The sequence below is a fragment of the Brachyhypopomus gauderio genome, unplaced genomic scaffold (genome assembly GCF_052324685.1).
Source record: "Brachyhypopomus gauderio isolate BG-103 unplaced genomic scaffold, BGAUD_0.2 sc51, whole genome shotgun sequence".
NCBI lineage: Eukaryota > Metazoa > Chordata > Actinopteri > Gymnotiformes > Hypopomidae > Brachyhypopomus > Brachyhypopomus gauderio.
Genome location: NW_027506876.1, coordinates 568470 through 586688, shown reverse-complemented (window position 1 = coordinate 586688; position 18219 = coordinate 568470). Strand labels below are relative to the sequence as shown.

General features: G+C 42.7%; 4 protein-coding genes across 8 annotated transcripts; all 4 read left to right on the top strand.

Annotated features, from left to right (window-relative positions):
• Window positions 1-972: 972 nt before the first annotated feature.
• hdr (hematopoietic death receptor) lies at window positions 973-7686 on the top strand. Of its 2 annotated transcripts, none has more exons than XM_076987178.1 (10): window positions 973-1397; window positions 2520-2685; window positions 3084-3212; window positions 3331-3442; window positions 3659-3753; window positions 4696-4788; window positions 4897-4937; window positions 5280-5603; window positions 6628-6664; window positions 6749-7686. In XM_076987178.1, the coding sequence occupies exons 1-10, from the start codon at window positions 1377-1379 to the stop codon at window positions 7039-7041; spliced, it is 1311 nt and encodes a 436-aa protein (XP_076843293.1). In that variant the 5' UTR covers window positions 973-1376; the 3' UTR covers window positions 7042-7686. The 2 variants fall into 2 exon arrangements, with proteins under 2 accessions (XP_076843293.1, XP_076843294.1); XM_076987179.1 differs by having other exon boundaries at window positions 978-1397; window positions 5280-5384.
• Window positions 7687-8091: 405 nt separating this feature from the next.
• On the top strand, window positions 8092-11724 carry cyb561a3a (cytochrome b561 family, member A3a). 4 transcript variants are annotated; one of them, XM_076987072.1, is made up of 7 exons: window positions 8092-8332; window positions 8580-8712; window positions 9085-9300; window positions 9937-10145; window positions 10303-10457; window positions 11124-11292; window positions 11576-11724. In XM_076987072.1, the coding sequence occupies exons 3-7, from the start codon at window positions 9111-9113 to the stop codon at window positions 11597-11599; spliced, it is 747 nt and encodes a 248-aa protein (XP_076843187.1). In that variant the 5' UTR covers window positions 8092-8332; window positions 8580-8712; window positions 9085-9110; the 3' UTR covers window positions 11600-11724. The 4 variants fall into 4 exon arrangements, with proteins under 4 accessions (XP_076843187.1, XP_076843188.1, XP_076843186.1 ...); XM_076987073.1 differs by lacking the exon at window positions 8580-8712; XM_076987071.1 differs by having other exon boundaries at window positions 8092-8864.
• A 461-nt stretch (window positions 11725-12185) lies between these two features.
• LOC143487848 (histone H4-like) lies at window positions 12186-13329 on the top strand. The gene has a single exon (XM_076987075.1). It carries the CDS (start codon window positions 12790-12792, stop codon window positions 13273-13275), a length of 486 nt encoding a protein of 161 aa, XP_076843190.1. The 5' UTR covers window positions 12186-12789; the 3' UTR covers window positions 13276-13329.
• Window positions 13330-15244: 1915 nt separating this feature from the next.
• On the top strand, window positions 15245-16156 carry histh1l1 (histone H1 like1). The gene has a single exon (XM_076987074.1). It carries the CDS (start codon window positions 15312-15314, stop codon window positions 15918-15920), a length of 609 nt encoding a protein of 202 aa, XP_076843189.1. The 5' UTR covers window positions 15245-15311; the 3' UTR covers window positions 15921-16156.
• Window positions 16157-18219: the final 2063 nt, after the last annotated feature.

The following is an 18219-nucleotide window of genomic DNA, read 5'->3' as shown; positions in this document are numbered from 1 at the left end:
AATTAAAAGATTAGATCCGACGCATTAAATCTAGCTAGCAATCAAGTTAACTAAAACAGACAGTGGCTGAAAAAGTAGCGTAAACAACTAAATATTCAACTCATTTTTGTACATTGAATACTCTGCTAAAACACCTGAGCTTTACAACACAGTTATTCACATGCACGCAAAGTTAAATTTAGCTAGAGAAACAAATCCAAAACCCAAATAATAACGTGTATACATTAATTAAAGTCGGTAACCCAGCAGCAGACTAAACCAGGCTTAATGCGTGATGCTTTCGCGCATGCGCGGTTTTGGGGGACCAGGGGGAACTGAATTTACCGTAACACCGGCCCTCCATAACCAATCAATGACCTCCAACTGTTGACCCCGCCCACAGATATTTTAGTGAATGCGCAAAATGTCTTTTGGCACGTTGCGTCACGTCACGTGGTTAATATACTCCCACAGTTTTACAATACTGTCATCATACTGCCCAATCCTAGTAGGTGCTATTATTAGCTTAGCTCAGCAAGTTTTAAAATAAATATATATTAAAACACACATATGCTCCTCTGTTCATTGCAGATCAGATGCACTTTTGAAATAATAACAATGTTGCAGTAGGCAAATTGCACTGATTTGCACTGGTGGTAGTTGTTTTTTTTTTTTTTTTTTTTTAATTTATTATTAATATTTAAAAGTTGTTACTTTACTTTATGTAAAGTAGTTTTTAATTTTTTTTGTGCAAGACCTTTATATTTATTTCTTGTTATACGGTAATATTTATAATTCATTTGCTTTTTATTTATTTCTTTAATAGTGATACAATCAACCCGATGATTGATGATGCAGGAGGCATCGCCTAGGGCACCACATTGGTCAGTGTGTTGTTTTAGTCTTTTCACTTGACAACATTCCACCGGGCTCTTCGCGCATCATAGCGAAATTCCCCTTGTTCTTCTAAAATTGGTTATTCAACTTGTCACAGCAGTCATACCCACATTCTGGCAGACACCCAACATTCAGCGTATCTCTGACTCGCAGACAGCGGTGTCTAGCGATGAACTCACATAGGCGCGCGCGTACTGCGCCTGGGCACTTGGAGCCGTCTCGAGACCGAAGGAAGAGCCCCGTAGTGCACGTGCGTGTTGTATCTCGTTTGTTCGGAACTAGTGATGTCTCCTAATGAACACAATTAGACGAACCAAAACAACGCACGAAGTACGTAAACGAAAGAACAGCGAGCCAATAGAGTAGGTGAAGGAGTTGGGTGAGGTGCAAACCACGTCCTATCTCATGTTACGAGGACACACACCAAGGACCTGGGGATATTGATCTAAATACCGCTTGAAGAAACCGAGTTGTGTGGTCTTCGGAACTCACGTTCCAGCATGAAGCACTTTAATAGTCCGGTAAGTTATAACCAAAACCAAAAAGTAGCCAAAGTGTGACTAAATGAAATGAACGTTGCCTTTGACCGTGTTTTTCATTCAATAATGATCGTGCATGAATAGACATATCATAGACAATGGACTCTCTACTTAAAGCCAGCCTTGGAAGTAAAATTAGTTGTCATGTGGACTCTTTAATTATCGAAATCTCTGAAAAATTCCTCATATCATGGAATATTGAACTTCCTTTGCATTACTGAAATGAATAGCCTATGTTAATAGCCTAATGTTAACGTTTCAAAGTACACCACTGACTCGATACATACCACATATGGAACAGTTAATTTTAAAATCTCTGCTCCCCTGATGTCAGAACTTTTTCCCTGATGTAAATACATTGCATCATACCTTATTCTATATATTTATACTTATCCAAGGGTTTAGCTCGCCCACTCATATTGCAGTTTTCAGGTGTGTTTCAGGTCTGACTGCTTTTTGAATGAGACTTTAGAGCAGCAAGTTATAGCACATGTCATCTTTCTCATATCCATATTAAATAGGTAGAAGCGGACTTTTAAGGGATAAAGAGAGGTTGCAAAATGTAAAAAAAAAATATTCAAATTGATTTGGAAATAAAGCCACACAAATGTAAGTGGACATCAAGTAAAAATGTCAAATTAAAATGTGTACAGGCTCTTTAATAGGTGTGTGCCATGAGTGCAGTGTTTTAATGGGTTGCTTGTTTGTAGTTATCTAATAAATAATTAAAAGAATAGTCAAGAACTCTCCTTTGATGAGGTTCTGATCGCTACAGTAGGATAGTGGCTGGCTAATTGGTAAAATCACACATCTAAGAAGTGATTTCATTACGCATCCCTGATTGCAGTTGTTTGGCATTTGGACCGATACCAGTGAAAGCGCTCTACCCCAGCGCCTGCATGTCCTAAGCTAATCATTTCATTTGCTGACTGAATGCAAGTAACTTGGTGATATTGTCTTAGAAACTAGCAGTACATGTGTAATGATTTATTAATGCGTAAAACTTCAATGCTCCTGGAAAATGAAACGACGTACCATCAGATGTATACTACACCCATATTGAAGTAATCCTTATATTGTTGGTTGCCGGCCACTTTGTTTTAGACTGTGCCATTAATCGGGACCCTGCTGTGTGTCCTGGGTGTGGATCTGACCCCGGCCCCAACGCTGGGCCCTGGGCCCAACAGGAACAGGAAACTACGTTACGTCACCTGCCGGGAGCCTATGGAGTACCTGCACGCCAGTATCTGCTGCCTCAGCTGCCCAGCAGGTGAATGAGAGAGACACGAGGGACTCTTCCTGGTGCAAGATGGGAACGGACCTCTCCACCAATGCTGTCTGCCCGTCAGACACTTTAAATGTTGTTGGCCGGCCTTCATTAAGAGAATTATTATATTACTTACACAGTAAATACATAGTGACTGGATTTCCTGGTCAGGAACTGGCTCTAAGATCTTTTTAGACACTTGAGTGAAAATGATAATGAAAATGAACTATCCTTTTGGTTTAATTTCTACAGTCCTTTTGCATTAATGTGTGCAATGCGTTTTGTTAAACGCAGATAGGCTGTGCTCGGGATCCGGGATGGGCCGTCCTGGGCCGCTGGGTCCTGATGCCGCATCGTTCTGTCACCTGTTTGATGGTCATCTCATCAGGCCTGTGTTGCAGGAACATTCGTCCAACAGCACTGCAGCACGCCGTCCAGCAGAGGGAGCTGTGAGCAGTGCAGCAATGGCACCTACACGGAGCACGACAACGGCCTGACGATGTGTTTACCGTGCAGCAAATGCCGGCCCGGTAAGCGGAGTCTCTTCATGCGCTGTGGGCCTTATGACCCAAAGCCTGTCCTGCTATGACCTCCTTTAGCCACTTTTCCCCGTGGCTTTTTCCCTGATTGCTGCCGGACCTGTTTCAGACCAGGACCACGTGGAGCGATGCACCAGAACCAAAGATGCAGTGTGCCGGTGTAAGCAGGGTCTGTACTGCCTGCCCTACCAGGCCTGTGAAGTGTGCAAGACCTGCAGTAGGTACGTCTGCCCCTGGCTCCTGCCTTTGGTCACCTATGTGCACGTTTTATCAAGCACGCTTAGCACCGCTGAAGAAGTAACTGAATGTGTGTGTGTGCTTAAACTGAGCTCTTTCCTGCGTTGGTTACTTGTAATTCTACTGAGGGTGCCCTGACCTGTGGGGTTCTCTGCAGTGGTCGCTGACGTTATGTTTAAGATTTCCCATCATGCTCACAGATGCAGAGAGGATGAGGAGGTTGTGGAGGCTTGCACGTCGAGCTCCAACACTGTGTGCAGGAAAAGAGTTTCTACCTCCGCCGGTTTGTCCGCAGGTACCACATACACCCACTTCAGCCAATCGAACGATGAATACACAGTGCAGTCAGAGTCAAATGTATTTATATAGCACTTTTTTTGAACACCAAGACTCAGAAGGGGCCCATCCATTGAGGCCCAGCTAATAGAACTCTAGATTTATTGTGTTCTTTCTAGACTAAGTAATTCCTCCATTATAGATGTGGGGCCTTGGGTACTTCAGCAGAGACTGGGTGGGTGGAGCTGAGATGGTGGCGTTGGTGCGTCCACTGGCAAACCAGAGTCATTTCTATGTGGCATCAACATATCAGTTTAGCAGAATACTCTGAGCCTGTGGGCCCAGGCTGCACCCCTACATGTGCAGTAGATTAAGTGAAGGCTTGATTAAATACGTGAGTTTTAAGCCTAGATTAAAAGATTGGAACTGTCTGAATCTTGGATTGAAGACACTTCTGAAAACTCTTTCATAACTGAAGGGCTTTAGTAGTCTTGCTCATTTTCTTGCTTGCTAACATCAGGAAAGGTGGTTAAATTATGCATTGAGATAAATCAGATATTGTGGAGCCAGATCAATTAGCACTTCATAGGTCAACAGAAGAATTTTATAATCAATTCGATATTTATCTGGGAGCCAGTGCAGTGGCATGAGAGTAGCACTAATGTGGTCGAATTTTCTAGCCCTAGTTATGGACTCTGGCTGCTTTCTTCTACAGTTAATTTATGGACTTTTTAGAGCATCCAATTAGAAGACCATTACAGTAGACCAATCTTGATGAGATAAAAGCATGGACCAGCTTCTCTGCATCTGATCCGGAAAGTAGATGTCTCAGCTAAGCAATATTCTTCAAACTTTTAGTATGACTTTCCGCAAACTTCGACATATTGAGTGTCAAAAGGAATCACAGGCTTGTCTGTTCGTCATGTGTGCACATTGTGACCGCTCGTGTTTGGGAATGCAGTGGTAGCCGTCTCCGTAGTGCTGGTTGCCATGGCGCTTGTGCTCATCGTGAGTCTCCTCTACTGGAGGACGTCGACTGGATGGAGACGAGCAGGTGTGTCCCGCACTGTCCCACGCTGTCCCGCGTTGTCCCACCTCCTTAAACTCTGCATCCTTCTTATTTATATTATGTTTTCTTTTTGTTTCCTGTGTCCTGTTTCAGTGGTGTCGTGGTGTTCGGGAGGCTTTCTGCACACCTGTACAGTAAGTCTGTCGTTTTCACAACCCAAATTGATGATCTAGTGATGAAAATCGTGTATTGGTGTCTCTCTCTGCCCTTACTCGCATATTTGTTCAAAAAGCAATGAATAAAATGGAAAGTCTGTTTATGGTCAAACACCTCCTGGGAATGTTGCTTTTTTCAATTTTCATTTATGGGAATACTTGTAAACATTCTGATTTGAAAAATAAATATAATTTGCAGTGCAAGCTTTTACATTTAATTTAAAGCCATTTCCCTTTCTATCAGGAAAGTGTTTAGTGTGTCTGTCAACCTGGATGTCCAAGTACTTCTGTCCCAATATGTAATTGCGTTGTGTCTCACAGAAAGGGGGCCGAGACTCAGATGAGACAGTACAGAACGGTGTGAACGGCGCAGTGGACAGCCGCGCGCAGGCACAGCCCTTTCTCGTTCAGACGCCGGCCGATCTGGTGGGTGACCTCGCCCTCACCTGTGGGGAAGTGATGGAGGCCGCAGAGGAGGAGGACAGAGGGCTGGGCGAGAGTCTCCCCAACACCGCCACCTCCTCCCAGAGCAGCCTGCCTGTGTGCCTTCAGCTCCGCCCCTCCCAGCCCTGCCCCGCCCCTCCATGCCTGGGCCACCGTGCCCCGCCCCCTTGCCCCGCCCAGCCTCTGCAGCTTCTTGCTCTGGTGAGAGTCACTGTTCCTGTGCCTGCATGCATCACGCGTCTTGAATACCAACACAGATCTAGGGCTGCATGTTTTAGGCTGAAATATCACGTTGGGATTAAATCGCTGCGTACTTCGTGCGCGATACGACTTGCAGCATGGCCAAAAACATCGTGGTGAACGTGTGATGTGACGTGGGTAAAGATTGACGTGCATGATTGAAATCTAAACTTGATTCAATTAGTTGAATCATATGAATCACATACAAATCTACAGAATTCTCACCTGGAGTATGTGAGAGTTCTCACAAGAGTGCTCACAGAACAAAATTCTGTAGTTTGTTGTACTTATTTTGCATGTTACACCCACCTGCGATATCAGTATTACAAACTGATCTTGCAACGACTAACAATTAACAAGTGATGTATCGTCCAGCCCCACGATGGTCCATCCTGTTCATCTCATCAAGTTTGTTAGAGTGTGAAAGGAATCCCACGTGAAACTGGTTTGGGAGATTTGATGCATGCAGTCACTGGTTATGCAGCCATTCAGAGAACATGAACAAACCAGTGAATGCTTCCAGTATAACGAGCTTTGCCATAACGCCAGCACTGCACCTGTGTTTCCGCCACCACCTCCTGGCTGTTCGCTCTCTCCACCGTAGTCCGGCTCTCACGCGTGTGCTTTCAGTGTTGCAAGGGACTGGAGTTGATGAAGGCCAGACTGCAATATCAGCACTGGGTACTCAACACGTGCTGGTCCGTCTCATCCATAACATCATTCTGAGTAAAAGTCATTTGCTATTAATATAACCTTGTGGTTTCAGTTATGAGATTAAATGATAATGAGATGAGTGAAAGAACTCACCTTATTTATTTATTTATACTTTCTATCGGCTTTGGAATGGTGGTGAACAGGCGCCATCTGGTGGCTAATAAATGTGTCGGTTCTAAAGCTTTGAGCACCAACCACCAGGAGATTTTTTCCTCTTTTTTAACAGGTGTTTTTGAATTCATTTGTTATCCCATTTTTTTCTTTGTATTAGGAAAATGAAAAACCAAGAAGGCTTATTCCTCTGAATGGTGGGTTCCCCTCTCTCAATCATCAAACATTTCTCATGGTCCATTTCATCACAGTTTAGTCACTCCAACGTTTCTTGATTTAAGGTGATGAATCACTAAAGAGAAGTTTTGACCTCTTTGATGAGTTGGATATCCACTACCACAATAGATTCTTCAGGTATATTGGACTGAGTGATAATGCCATTAGGAATGCAGAGATGTCTTCAATGGAAGACAAGACCTATGAGCTCCTGAAGGCTTGGTTGGAGAAGGAAGGACTCAAGGCTGATTTCAATAGTCTAATCGATGCACTTCTTCACCTGGACCAAAGACTGTCTGCAGAAAACATCATCGCCAGAGCCATCAGTAATGGTTACTTCACATATGAAGATGATTAAAGAACATCCATACACAAAGAGATCTGCTGGATTAAAGAAGGTACATGCACAAAGAGATCCGCTACAGGATTTTTTTGCTCAGGGTTGTTGTGACCAGCTGCAGAGTAAAACTGGACTAAGTGCCAAAGTTAAAGCCTATTAGCAAACTGATGCAAGCTTGAAAAAGTCACATTGTTTTTTTTTTTTTTTTTTTATATATATAAACATTTACAGACGTCATTAGGTGTGTAAAAAAACCTTTAAACCTTTACACACTGCATGAGTGTAAGTTTAATTTGCTATAAAATGCTTTTTGATGGGTGGGTGCTGCTGAAAGTAAATTAGATGTTTTGTTTATACTCTGTGTTTAAGAATCATCACATTCTGTTCATGCTGCATATCTGTGTCTTGAATGCTGAATGTATTACTGGCAATTTTCAGAATGTGAATAAATTAATACATATCAGAGAAAATTGCTCACATATTGTATTGTACATATTGTTTTATACAGCATTATTTTTTTTATTTTGCTTTATTCTCTTCTTGCTAATATGTAATTATTTATAACATTGGAAGATGTGTGTAGGGCCTATATAAGTGAAGTGTAAAAAAAATTAATAAAAGTGGAAGGTTTTTGTTCTGATGGCTGGTATCATCAGAATTTGACATTTGTTTTCTCAATTCTCTAATATGTTTATCAATCTATCAGTGAAATGTCTTCCATCTTAAGTTATTATAGGAAACACAAGAATCTGATTTGTATTGTTAATTAAAGCCTTTGGATAAAAATGACATTATAATGAATAATAATGAGAAATAAGCTGTGAATGTACGTGTTTTCCGAACTTTGCATTTTAAAGCCATTAAAGTAAACACGCCCCGCTCGAAGAGGCTCACTTTAAAGTCGAGATGAATTCTATTGAGCTTTTTACAACACACGTTGCCACTAAGCAGGTTTACAAATGGGAAAACTCCCGGGCGTAACTAAGGGAGAAAATGGGGAGGACCGAGATTACAATACCGCAGTTCACCACGAGGGGGCAGTAGCACAATGGGTTAGGTGCTTCACAACCGGGTTTGTGGGCTGCAGGAAGGGGAGAACCAAACGTCGGTTTTGAAGATGTTCAACTTCCTTCCACTTCTAAGAACCATATCATAACAAATACGGGGATGTTTTACTGTATTTTATTTATTCGCGTCCCTATTTGTAAAATCATGTGATCATGTCCGACTTCGAAGTCCACAGCGAAGATCCTTCGAGATCTACTTGTGAGTGATAACCACAAGTTCTGTAGGCCAAAGAAACACGAAGGTAAGAGTAGAGTACAAGAGACCAGTATGTATTATCCACCATGTGTGCAGGTTTTATTCTTCAGCTTTCTTTGTTGAACCTTCCGTTTTAATTCATAAGGTCATGAATGTTGTCTGTGCTGTCACGTCTCGTGATGATAAAACAGATCTAGTTTATAACTGACCTAAATGAATAGATGGAAGTAGCAGTTACTACAGCAGGAGCCTGTTTTACACACCTGTCAAAACCCTGACACCTGCTGTGGTAGGACCTCCTGAAGAACACCTGAGCACCCCAAAGAGGGGTGGAGAGACGGCCGAGGAAACGAGAACCGAAACCAGCACATTACGATAATGGAAACGCAGGGGGGGTTTCTTCTGTCATAGTCTGCCAACCACCAGGTCTGTTTGGAGACGCCTACAACAAAAAGGAGAAACACATCTTAGTTCAGAAAGTGACCACATAACACTGCCTTTTCAGTGATTTGAAATTTGGAGCTTCGAAACTTGTAGGCTACACATAATACTAAAAAGTATTTTGTACTTCTGTTGAGGTGAGTAGATATATGAGTGAATATATTGAATTAAACTCTTGAGTAGGCCTAAGTCGACAGCTATTAGGGTAGTTTGTTTTGGTTTTTTATTTTTACTGTGGGGGCGAAGAACTTTTGTTGATCTTAAACCTGTTCTTGTGTGTCCAGTCTTGACCTGTCCTGTGTGTCCAGTCTTGACCTGTCCTGTGTGTCCAGTCTTGACCTGTTCTTGTGTGTGCAGTCTTGACGTGTCCTGTAAGGCTGCACATGATGGGGTCTGCGGGGGCGTTTTACGCCGCTCACGCGCTGTGTGTGCTGCTGAGTGTCGTGTGCGTGCTGCTCGTGGCCCACTGGAACTCCAGCTACCGCGAGGGCTTTGCGTGGGACGGCACAGCCAAGCAGTTCAACTGGCACCCAGTTCTGATGGTGGTGGGTCTGGTGGTGCTGTACGGAAATGGTGAGCACTGTGGGAAGTATACGAATAATTGATTGTTCGGATGAGCAACTGGGTGACTCGATTACATATGATAATCTCACTACAGAACGAATGAAGAACTGGGTCTATAATTTGACTTGGTCAAAATAAAATAATTTATGCTGACATGACCATTTATATCTGGAGAATTCTTATAAAAGCAGAGCATTACCTACTGTGAATGTTACATGAAATGTCTAAAATATTATGGTATTATTATATAATACTAATATATACTTTTGAGTCTGTACATCAAATCCAGCTAATGATCAAACTCGTGAACTTTGATGATAATGACATTCTCAAGCTACGTGTGGGGTGAACTGAGCCTTAATGCTTCTCACCCCATTACGCAGATCCTCCAGACAGTTGACATTTTGGCTCTTAAGCAGCGACCCACATAACTGCACCAAGTATTCTGTTTTAAAGGCTGGGTTCAGGCATAATGAAAGATCATCTTCTGGTTTTTTAAGATGTACATGCTCTGTTATGCAAGAGCACACGTAGGTAAATGAACTAAGCAATAACCATCCAAACCAGTGAGACGATGCCGGTTTCCATTGGTCGGTCTGTCCATCCGGTTAATGCGTTTGCTCCGCCCTCTCCCTGCTGGGCCAGCTGCCGTGGTGTACCGCGTGCCCCTGACCTGGCGGGCCAGCAAGCGTCCGTGGAAGCTGTTGCACGCGGGCCTCCTGCTCCTGGCGCTGTTCTTCTCCGTGTTGGGCCTGTGCGCCGTGTTCGACTTCCACAACGCCAACCGCATTCCCAACCTCTACTCCCTACACAGCTGGGTGGGCATCCTCACCGTGGGCCTCTTCGCCGCTCAGGTAGGTCCCGGCCCGCGCTCCTCTTCCTCCTCCGTCTTCCTCCTCCAGTGTGCTGGGTCGATATTCATTTGATCTGTTGTACTGGATGGATTTGGTGCTTTAGGTGTGAGAGCACATGGGTCTTGCTGGTCAGCTGAACGTTTGCTCCTGTGTCCAGTGGGTCGTCGGTGCCGGGACCTTCCTGCTTCCCTGCTCCCCGTTGACGGTGCGCACCTTGGTCAAGCCCGCTCACGTGTGGCTCGGGGGCGCCATCCTGGTGCTCAGCGTGGTGTCCTGCATCTCGGGCATCAACGAGAAGCTTTTCTTTGTCCTGTAAGTCATGGGCGGGTCCGGGGAGTGGCACTGCACACCAGCGTTGCCCTGTAAGTCATGGGCGGGACCGGGGCGTGGCTCTGCACACCACCGTTGTCCTGCTATATAGCATGTGCCAGGTGACGGGAAGAATTTCAGTGGCATGTTTTGAATTTTGAAATGTATGACATTTAATGATTTAATGTTTGGGCTTGCTGGTCACATGTTACAGGCTTCCTCGTGGTCATATGACTCAATACACCATGTTAGTAATTGGACCTGTGGCGTACTGTAGCAGATTTGTGTAGTTCCCCCACTTATTTTCACGTGGATCTTATCCCATGTCCTTGATATGTCATCTCATGCATATACGCTAACGTGGGCGTTCAGGAAACTTCATGCCTACAAACTGTGCTATTTATGAAAAAGGAGTACTGGTCCCACCACACACGGCTACTGTGAAATCCCTTTGGGGATCTTTAAGAGGTGGAGTTTCTGGTGACGTTCATTACAACTTTCTGTCTATTGAACCTTTTAAATGGTGTTTTACTCAACACAAATTGTAACATTTAGAACCAGCTCACACAGAGTGACATTAGCATGAGTAATGGTCAAGAGTTTTATTTTTATGTAAGACTTTCTCAAAACAACCATATACAAATGTTCTGTTATTCGGTCCCCTCTTAGGAAGAGCAGCACCAACGGAACAAAGCCTTACCCCCAGCTGCCGCCAGAGGCAGTACTCGCTAATTCACTGGGTGTCGTCATCATCGCTTTTGCATTGGTCGTCCTGAAAATCCTGTCCCATAAGTCTTGGCAACGTCCAGAGCCCAGAAACGAGGACGAGGGTTACAGGGTGCGTGTCTCTCTCTCTTTCTGTCTGTCTAGTTTTCCCGTGTTTCTTCCCTACTGCATCATTAACTTGATTCTTCAACCATTTTGTAAGCGAGATAACTATTGTTGACATTTAATCATCATGAACCGACTTGACATCTATGAGATGTGTCCTTAATTCAGCCAGTGCTGCTGTACATGAGCACTGTTGTAAGATGGAGGACAACCAGGTGATTGTGAGTCAGTCTGATCATCGGACTCACGCTCCCAGCAGTCTGACCCATTCTCTCTCTTCTCATTTACAGCAAGTGTCTGTGGATGAAAGCTGACGTCTGGAGGTCTTAGTTTGCCCTGTCTGCAGTCTGGACTAAATGACATTTACACAACACCAGACACGTCACGCCTATGAATACAGAAGTGTGTGCAGGGGAAATAAAATGCTTTTCTAATGCTTTCTGGCCTTTTCACAAAATGATCTTTCTATTTGCAGTTCTCATTATTGTTGTAAATGTTTGCATTAATTGTTTTTAACACAAAGATCGAGAAGATACTAGTTACTACTGGCTACCATAAAATAAGTAATAACATTATAAGCATAGATAGACCTAAAAATATAAAATAAAATGTTATTTAACTCAAATTTGTTGGTCTCAATACATAATATTTTCACTTGTTCAATCTACATTGTAAGTTTTGTATTATCTAACTTCAAAATGCCTTTGTTCCTTGATCCGGTTCAAACCGGTCGGAGTAAAATACAACAGCCTACTTCCGCGAAGCAGCGTCTGGCACCGGCGAAGGCACTTCCTACAAGACTGGCCAATAAGGACAGAGTAGAAGTTTCCAACCAATCAAAATGACAGACCAACATTGCAACAAAATTAGCATATATTCTGTATACATATATAACGATCTAGTCGTACATTAGCGGTGTTTCTACTTCTACGGTTGTTTTTATCGGGATGATGGAACCTGCAAAATCTACTCCGAAGAACGACCCGAAAAAGGATGGGTTGTAACGAAAACAGCCGCCAAAGAAGATTAAAAAAACGCAAGAAGTAGAGAACGTATCTACGTATACACAGTCCGGGAACAGGTCCATCCAGATACTGGCATTTCACCTAGAGCAATGAGCATTGTGAACTTCGTCAGTGACATGGAGCGCATCGCGGGGAGTGTTCTCCCGTTTGGCTCTCTATAACAAATCATCAGCTTCACTTCTCGGGAGATTCACAACGCTGTTCGCTTATTATTGCCCGGACAACTTGGCAAGTACGCAGTCTTGGAAGGGACAGTGACAGTTGACAAAGTACACGTGCTCAAAATGAGAACACAATAAACCATTTTAAAATCCACCCACAACAAAATGATTTTTTTTACTTTCTTACTTTATTTTAGTTTATCGGATAGGCCTAAATAGCCGTTGAAGTAGCCGATTAAGGCATATTCAACCAAACGAGATTTTTTCCGAGCGTTCTATTTGCGATATTAACTAGATAAAATTGTATGCGGTATTTTTATGCTACCACTAAAACAGTCGGATGAGAAATATGTTTCACTATTATCCAAGTCCTTTTTGGCCCATAGCCAAAGTGCCGTGGTTTCAACTAGGTCCGCTTGGTATGTATATATGCCTCTGTTTGAGCGTCGTTATCGTTGTTCCATCTGCTGTGCGAGAGAAGAAGACGAAGAAATGTCTGGCCGAGGAAAAGGCGGAAAGGGTCTCGGAAAAGGCGGCGCGAAGCGTCATCGCAAGGTTCTGCGCGATAACATCCAGGGCATCACCAAACCGGCTATTCGCCGCCTGGCTCGCCGTGGTGGCGTGAAGCGTATCTCCGGTCTGATCTATGAAGAGACTCGCGGCGTGCTCAAAGTCTTTCTAGAGAACGTCATTCGTGATGCTGTAACCTACACCGAGCACGCCAAGCGCAAGACCGTCACTGCTATGGACGTGGTGTACGCTTTGAAGCGCCAGGGTCGTACTCTGTATGGGTTTGGTGGTTAAATTCTTCGTGGACTTGAAAAAAAATAAATCAAAGGCTCTTTTAAGGGCCGCCCACATATTCTATAAATGAGCAAAATCCCGCCTGTGAATTTGCAGGAAACATTTTTTGTGGATGGTAGGCTTGGTCCTGTCAACGAAATTCCTGTGAATGTTTGTTTTTTTTCTCTTATTTTTTTTTACTTTCTAAATGTAAAAGTAAATGTTACATGAGAACAAATTATTACAAATTTGGATTTGTAAAGTATGCTGCTATTATTTAGCCTACATTTCATATATATATAATCACACACTTGATGAATTTCATTAATTCGTTCAGTGTATTCAGCCACTTATCCTTGTTCTGTAGTTTTGGCCTAAAATTGTTAGATGACAGAAGATTCAGTGTTTTATACTACACTGGCAAGACCGAGCTGTTTATATAACAGTTGGTTGCCATGTTCGAATAGTGAAAAAAGTTTGATTCCTGAATAAACATTACAATTAACCTAGACATGAGACCTAGAAAGTGTCTTGGGTCTAGTTCAGTTGTGATGTTATTGCTTACAATAACAATAAAAATGTAACATTAAATACATTATTTCAAATTCAACGTTATTTCACACATTTTGATATTGACCTTCCAACTTCACAATGTAGTCTGGCTATGGTGAGTGTAGGTCTTGTTTAAGTGTTTTTGTTCATTTCTTTCCGTTGTTTTGTTATGTTTTAACCCATATTTTAATTTCCATATGTGTAGACGTAATATGGTAAGACTAATTATTCCCTGATAAGTTACGTGTTAGAATAGACTCATCTCCCTGAGATGGCACTAGGCCTTCTGAGAAACGCTTGTGCATCGAATATTATCTTTTTATTTATGCTTTTGTCCACAGGGTCTACAGGGCCTCACACCCTTAATGACTTTTGAATTAAAGTAAGTGAACCTCCTGTGTACCAATTACAACAAATAGGACCGACAAACTATATAGTATCCCTTTACCAAACACAAATAGTCGAGAGGTAGATTCAGCACTTCGTAGAAAATGTAACTAATTTTCATCAAGAAATCACTAGAGACACGATAGTTTAAACAATGGAATCCTGCTGATAACTTGGGTGGTTACGCCATTGCGGGGCTCTCTATTCAAACTACAAACGGCTCCATTTACAAGCTATTGAATGTCCTGGATGTGTTGCGTGTTAAAACAGACCCGTTCATACTTGGTGTATAACGTTAGTTGAGATAAATCACATTTCAAATGTAATTTCAAACACAAAAATCACAGACATATTTAGAACTTCCCCTGTCAGAGGGAACCATAGGACAACAGTAAGAGCACACTGGCCTGTGTTAAGATACCATTGTCACGATTTATCATAACCCGTACACAAAGTTCGCACTAAATAGGTCGATTTTGCCTATTTACTTTTGTTACTCTGAATAGATATTTAATATAAATAAGTCATAATTTGTGTACGGGGTTGAAGAATGAATCTTTGAGATTAAGGGAGGTTGAAATGGCGACAGCGTGAGCTGTGCTACCTTCGCTGCCGAAAATCGGTTGTAATTGCGTCTTCTTAGAAAATGTCCGGTTAGAATTGTCACAGATGTGTAAATTAAAGTCTTTTCTATGGTGACAGACTATATTGTATGCATTTCGTCTCGAAATTTAATATATAATCTTTAAAAGAATAGAGGAAGTACGATATTCCGCACTCAGTTTCCCAGCAGATTTTGCAGCGTTTTCGTAATTTCACACTAAATGGGTGGAAGAATTGTGCAAATCCTGCACAAACCTTGAAAACCAAGAAGTCAGCTGTCAGTATGTGCTTTGTATTCTGTCATTCGTTGCCCATAAGCGTGGAAATTATCGTGTTTCTAAAGGTAAGAAAACACATCTAAAGACGTCTCTGCACTGTTAGGAGCAGCAGCACAACCGCTTGAGTCTATAAGGTTCTCATCGCCCGTTTAAATCCCGCCCTCAGCTGTTCCATGTAAACATCGTTTGTTTGACAGCGTTCCCGTACGTGACAGCGGACCCGAGCCTCCCGAGGACATGGCAGAGACTGCTCCAGCTCCAGCGGCTTCCCCGGCCAAGGCTCCCAAAAAGAAGTCGGCTTCGAAAGCGAAAAAGGCCGGACCAAGCGTGTCGGACCTTATCATGAAAGCCATTGCTGCGTCCAACGAGCGCAAAGGAGTTTCCTTGGCCGCGCTGAAAAAAGCTCTAGCAGGCGGTGGATACGACGTGGAGAAAAACAACTCTCGCGTCAAACTTGCTCTCAAATCCTTGGTGAAGAAGGGGGCGCTTGTTCAGACGAAAGGCACAGGAGCGTCTGGGTCCTTCAAGGTGAGCAAAAAAACCACAGAAAAGAAGCCGGTGAAAAAACCCGAAGTTAAAGCGAAGAAGCCAGCGGTTAAGAAAGCCCCGGTCAAGGCGGCGAAACCGAAGAAAGCCACTGCTAAGAAACCGGTGGCTAAAAAGGCCCCCAAGAAAGTGAAGAAACCAGCTGCAGCAGCCAAGAAGGCCGTAAAAAGTCCGAAGAAGGTTAAGAAACCAGCTGCAAAGAAAGTTGCGAAGAGTCCTAAGAAGGTCAAAGCGGCGAAGCCCAAAGCTGCAAAGCCCAAAGCTGCCAAGGCAAAGAAGGTGGCTGCCAAGAAGAAATGAGCGCCAGTGGACTACATCTCAATTTAAAAGACTCTTGTGAGATCTTGTGAGAGCCATTAAGTTACTTCAAAAGTGCATATGTTCGCAGTGCATGAGCAGAATACTATGAACTGAATGAAAGGGAGTGCAGGCTGTGTTAAAACGCTACGGGGCTAAAAAGCAAAAAAAACCCTCGCTTCTTGTAAAACGGACATTGGTTGCGTCTACAATATCACCAGCGAGAACAGACAGGGAAAGTGTCACTGACCGATTTACCGTCGACTTTGAGAACACAACGCGCTGTCTCTACCTCTGTAAATGACGCACAAATCCCATCAGGCTTTGTGTAGATTTTCAATCCTTTCGAACCGGTCAGACCTTCAGAAGTCGACCTGTCCTACACTAAAGCTGTTTGTACATACGCTTTAATTGCTTTTCGGTCTTTTATTTTGCATTTTATTTATCAATTCCCAATGTGCGCGTGTGTGCGCGCGAGAGAGAGACGAACTATTTTGAAATATTATTTTGTAAATATTAATTGTTTTGACTTCCTGTATATAACACAACAAACATGTAATTTATTTATTTGTTCAATGGTGTTTTAATTTTTTGTTAGCATGCCCTTACCAAGAGAGGGTGTGGTGTTTTTTTTTTGTCTTTGTTTCTCATTAAAAATTTAAGATTTTCCTTATAATCATTTAAAAATAAAACCTCAAATTAAAACAAAAATTCCAAATTGCGTTATCCATCTTTGTCAGACCAATGACTAAAATATTTTCTACACCCTGTTCTACTCTTCATTTCAACCGTAGTAACATGAGTTGCAATATGGTCACACTAGACAGGCCTATATCATCTCTGTTACAGTGCACGTTACAGTGTAACACACTGTCTAATGATAATTCTCTTTTTCCATTATGTAAGTACATAGATGTTCATTCTATATCGTAAGTAGTGACATAATTATGTTATATTAGTGCTATTATTTTATTCAGAAGGGCGTCTGAATGCTTTGTCAAAATGCTCAAGATTTAGACTTGTGGCATTTAAAACATCCATGATAATACATTCAGGTAGCACATAATCAAACAAACAAAATATGAATGTTAGTAGACTGATATATTATGGTAAATTTTATGCATGATCATGTCCTCTTCACATTAGAATGGTGCTGCTCCTGAAATCCCACCTGAAGTTCACTGCCTTCTGTTACTTACATGATACCCCTCTGTGAATCGCAATTCAGTGACCTTTTCATCTCTACATCATGCTGCTACATTTAAATAATGACGGCGAAAGACTGCTCACCAAAACCAGACAACAATGACTGGACCAGTCATGCTTACTGTGTAATGTCCTTGTTACATTGACATGTGTTACCACAAAGCAGTTATACAGAACTCAGAGAGAACAAGACTCCAGGGGCAGAGACCCACAGAGCCGGCTGAACCGACAGTAGGATTCAAAAACTCCCCGAGAACTTGAGGAAGAAACCTGAAGAGGAACCCATGCAGGCAAAGCCATGTTTCTCCAGCTGACACCATATGGCAAATGTCTAGCACCCAAAAAATGTTGCTTTTGCTTTTAACTTGCCCTGAAACATACTAAGAACAGATTGTAATCCTTAAAAATGACTAATAAATATTTGGCACAGGTACTCAGATTATTCAGTGAGAACAAATTAACAGTCAGAGTCAGAGTTGGCACAGTAAATAACTCGAGAGCGGCAGTGCTGACTGGCTCCTCGGTGAAGACTCCATACCCAGTAGAGCATGTGTAATATGCAGATTGATGAGGCTTCTGTTGGAGAGGCCATAGCAGTCAGGCTGGTCTGAAGGGCAGACCAGAGCTGTTCTTCAAGGTCATGTTTGCATCAGAAGAAATTGCCCATCAGAGACAAGAGGGGCAGTAATACTGCTGGTTAGAGACAAGAGGGGCAGTTACATAGCTGGTCAGAGAGAAGGAATACTAGGTTAGTTTCTAGTTTATCTCTGTTTGGAATGCACTTGGTAGTTATATATGACTTAGAGATAATAACAGAGACCAGTAGATTTAGCTCTAACAGATCAGATCCATAAGGGAGCAGTGACGTTTATTATCTAGTGTCCCAGTGACCCAAAAGTATGAAACAGTTGTGTCAGTAAGAGTCTCTTCTTTTCTTGAATGGCATGGCATTGTCCAACAATCTGGCATCTGTGTGCTGAGTGACCTGATGGTCAGTATCTCTCCAGTCATTGGTGTCCTGGAATTAATATGCTAGCTCACTGCTGAAATCTGCAAGCTGAATCAGGTCCGGTGGAATGTGTGCGGCAGCACGTCC

What these genes read in the sequence shown, in the direction of transcription:
- histh1l1 (XM_076987074.1), top strand. Translation starts at nt 15,312, where the DNA reads ATGGCAGAGACTGCTCCAGCTCCAGCGGCTTCCCCGGCCAAGGCTCCC.
- cyb561a3a (XM_076987073.1), top strand. Translation starts at nt 9,111, where the DNA reads ATGATGGGGTCTGCGGGGGCGTTTTACGCCGCTCACGCGCTGTGTGTG. An exon ending in GGTGGTGCTGTACGGAAATG is followed by an intron (nt 9,301 to 9,936) that starts GTGAGCACTGTG and finishes CTGCTGGGCCAG; the next exon opens with CTGCCGTGGTGTACCGCGTG. An exon ending in ACGAGGACGAGGGTTACAGG is followed by an intron (nt 11,293 to 11,575) that starts GTGCGTGTCTCT and finishes TCTCATTTACAG; the next exon opens with CAAGTGTCTGTGGATGAAAG.
- hdr (XM_076987178.1), top strand. Translation starts at nt 1,377, where the DNA reads ATGAAGCACTTTAATAGTCCG. An exon ending in CTGCCTCAGCTGCCCAGCAG is followed by an intron (nt 2,686 to 3,083) that starts GTGAATGAGAGA and finishes CCTGTGTTGCAG; the next exon opens with GAACATTCGTCCAACAGCAC. An exon ending in AAGGCTTATTCCTCTGAATG is followed by an intron (nt 6,665 to 6,748) that starts GTGGGTTCCCCT and finishes TCTTGATTTAAG; the next exon opens with GTGATGAATCACTAAAGAGA.
- LOC143487848 (XM_076987075.1), top strand. Translation starts at nt 12,790, where the DNA reads ATGCTACCACTAAAACAGTCGGATGAGAAATATGTTTCACTATTATCC.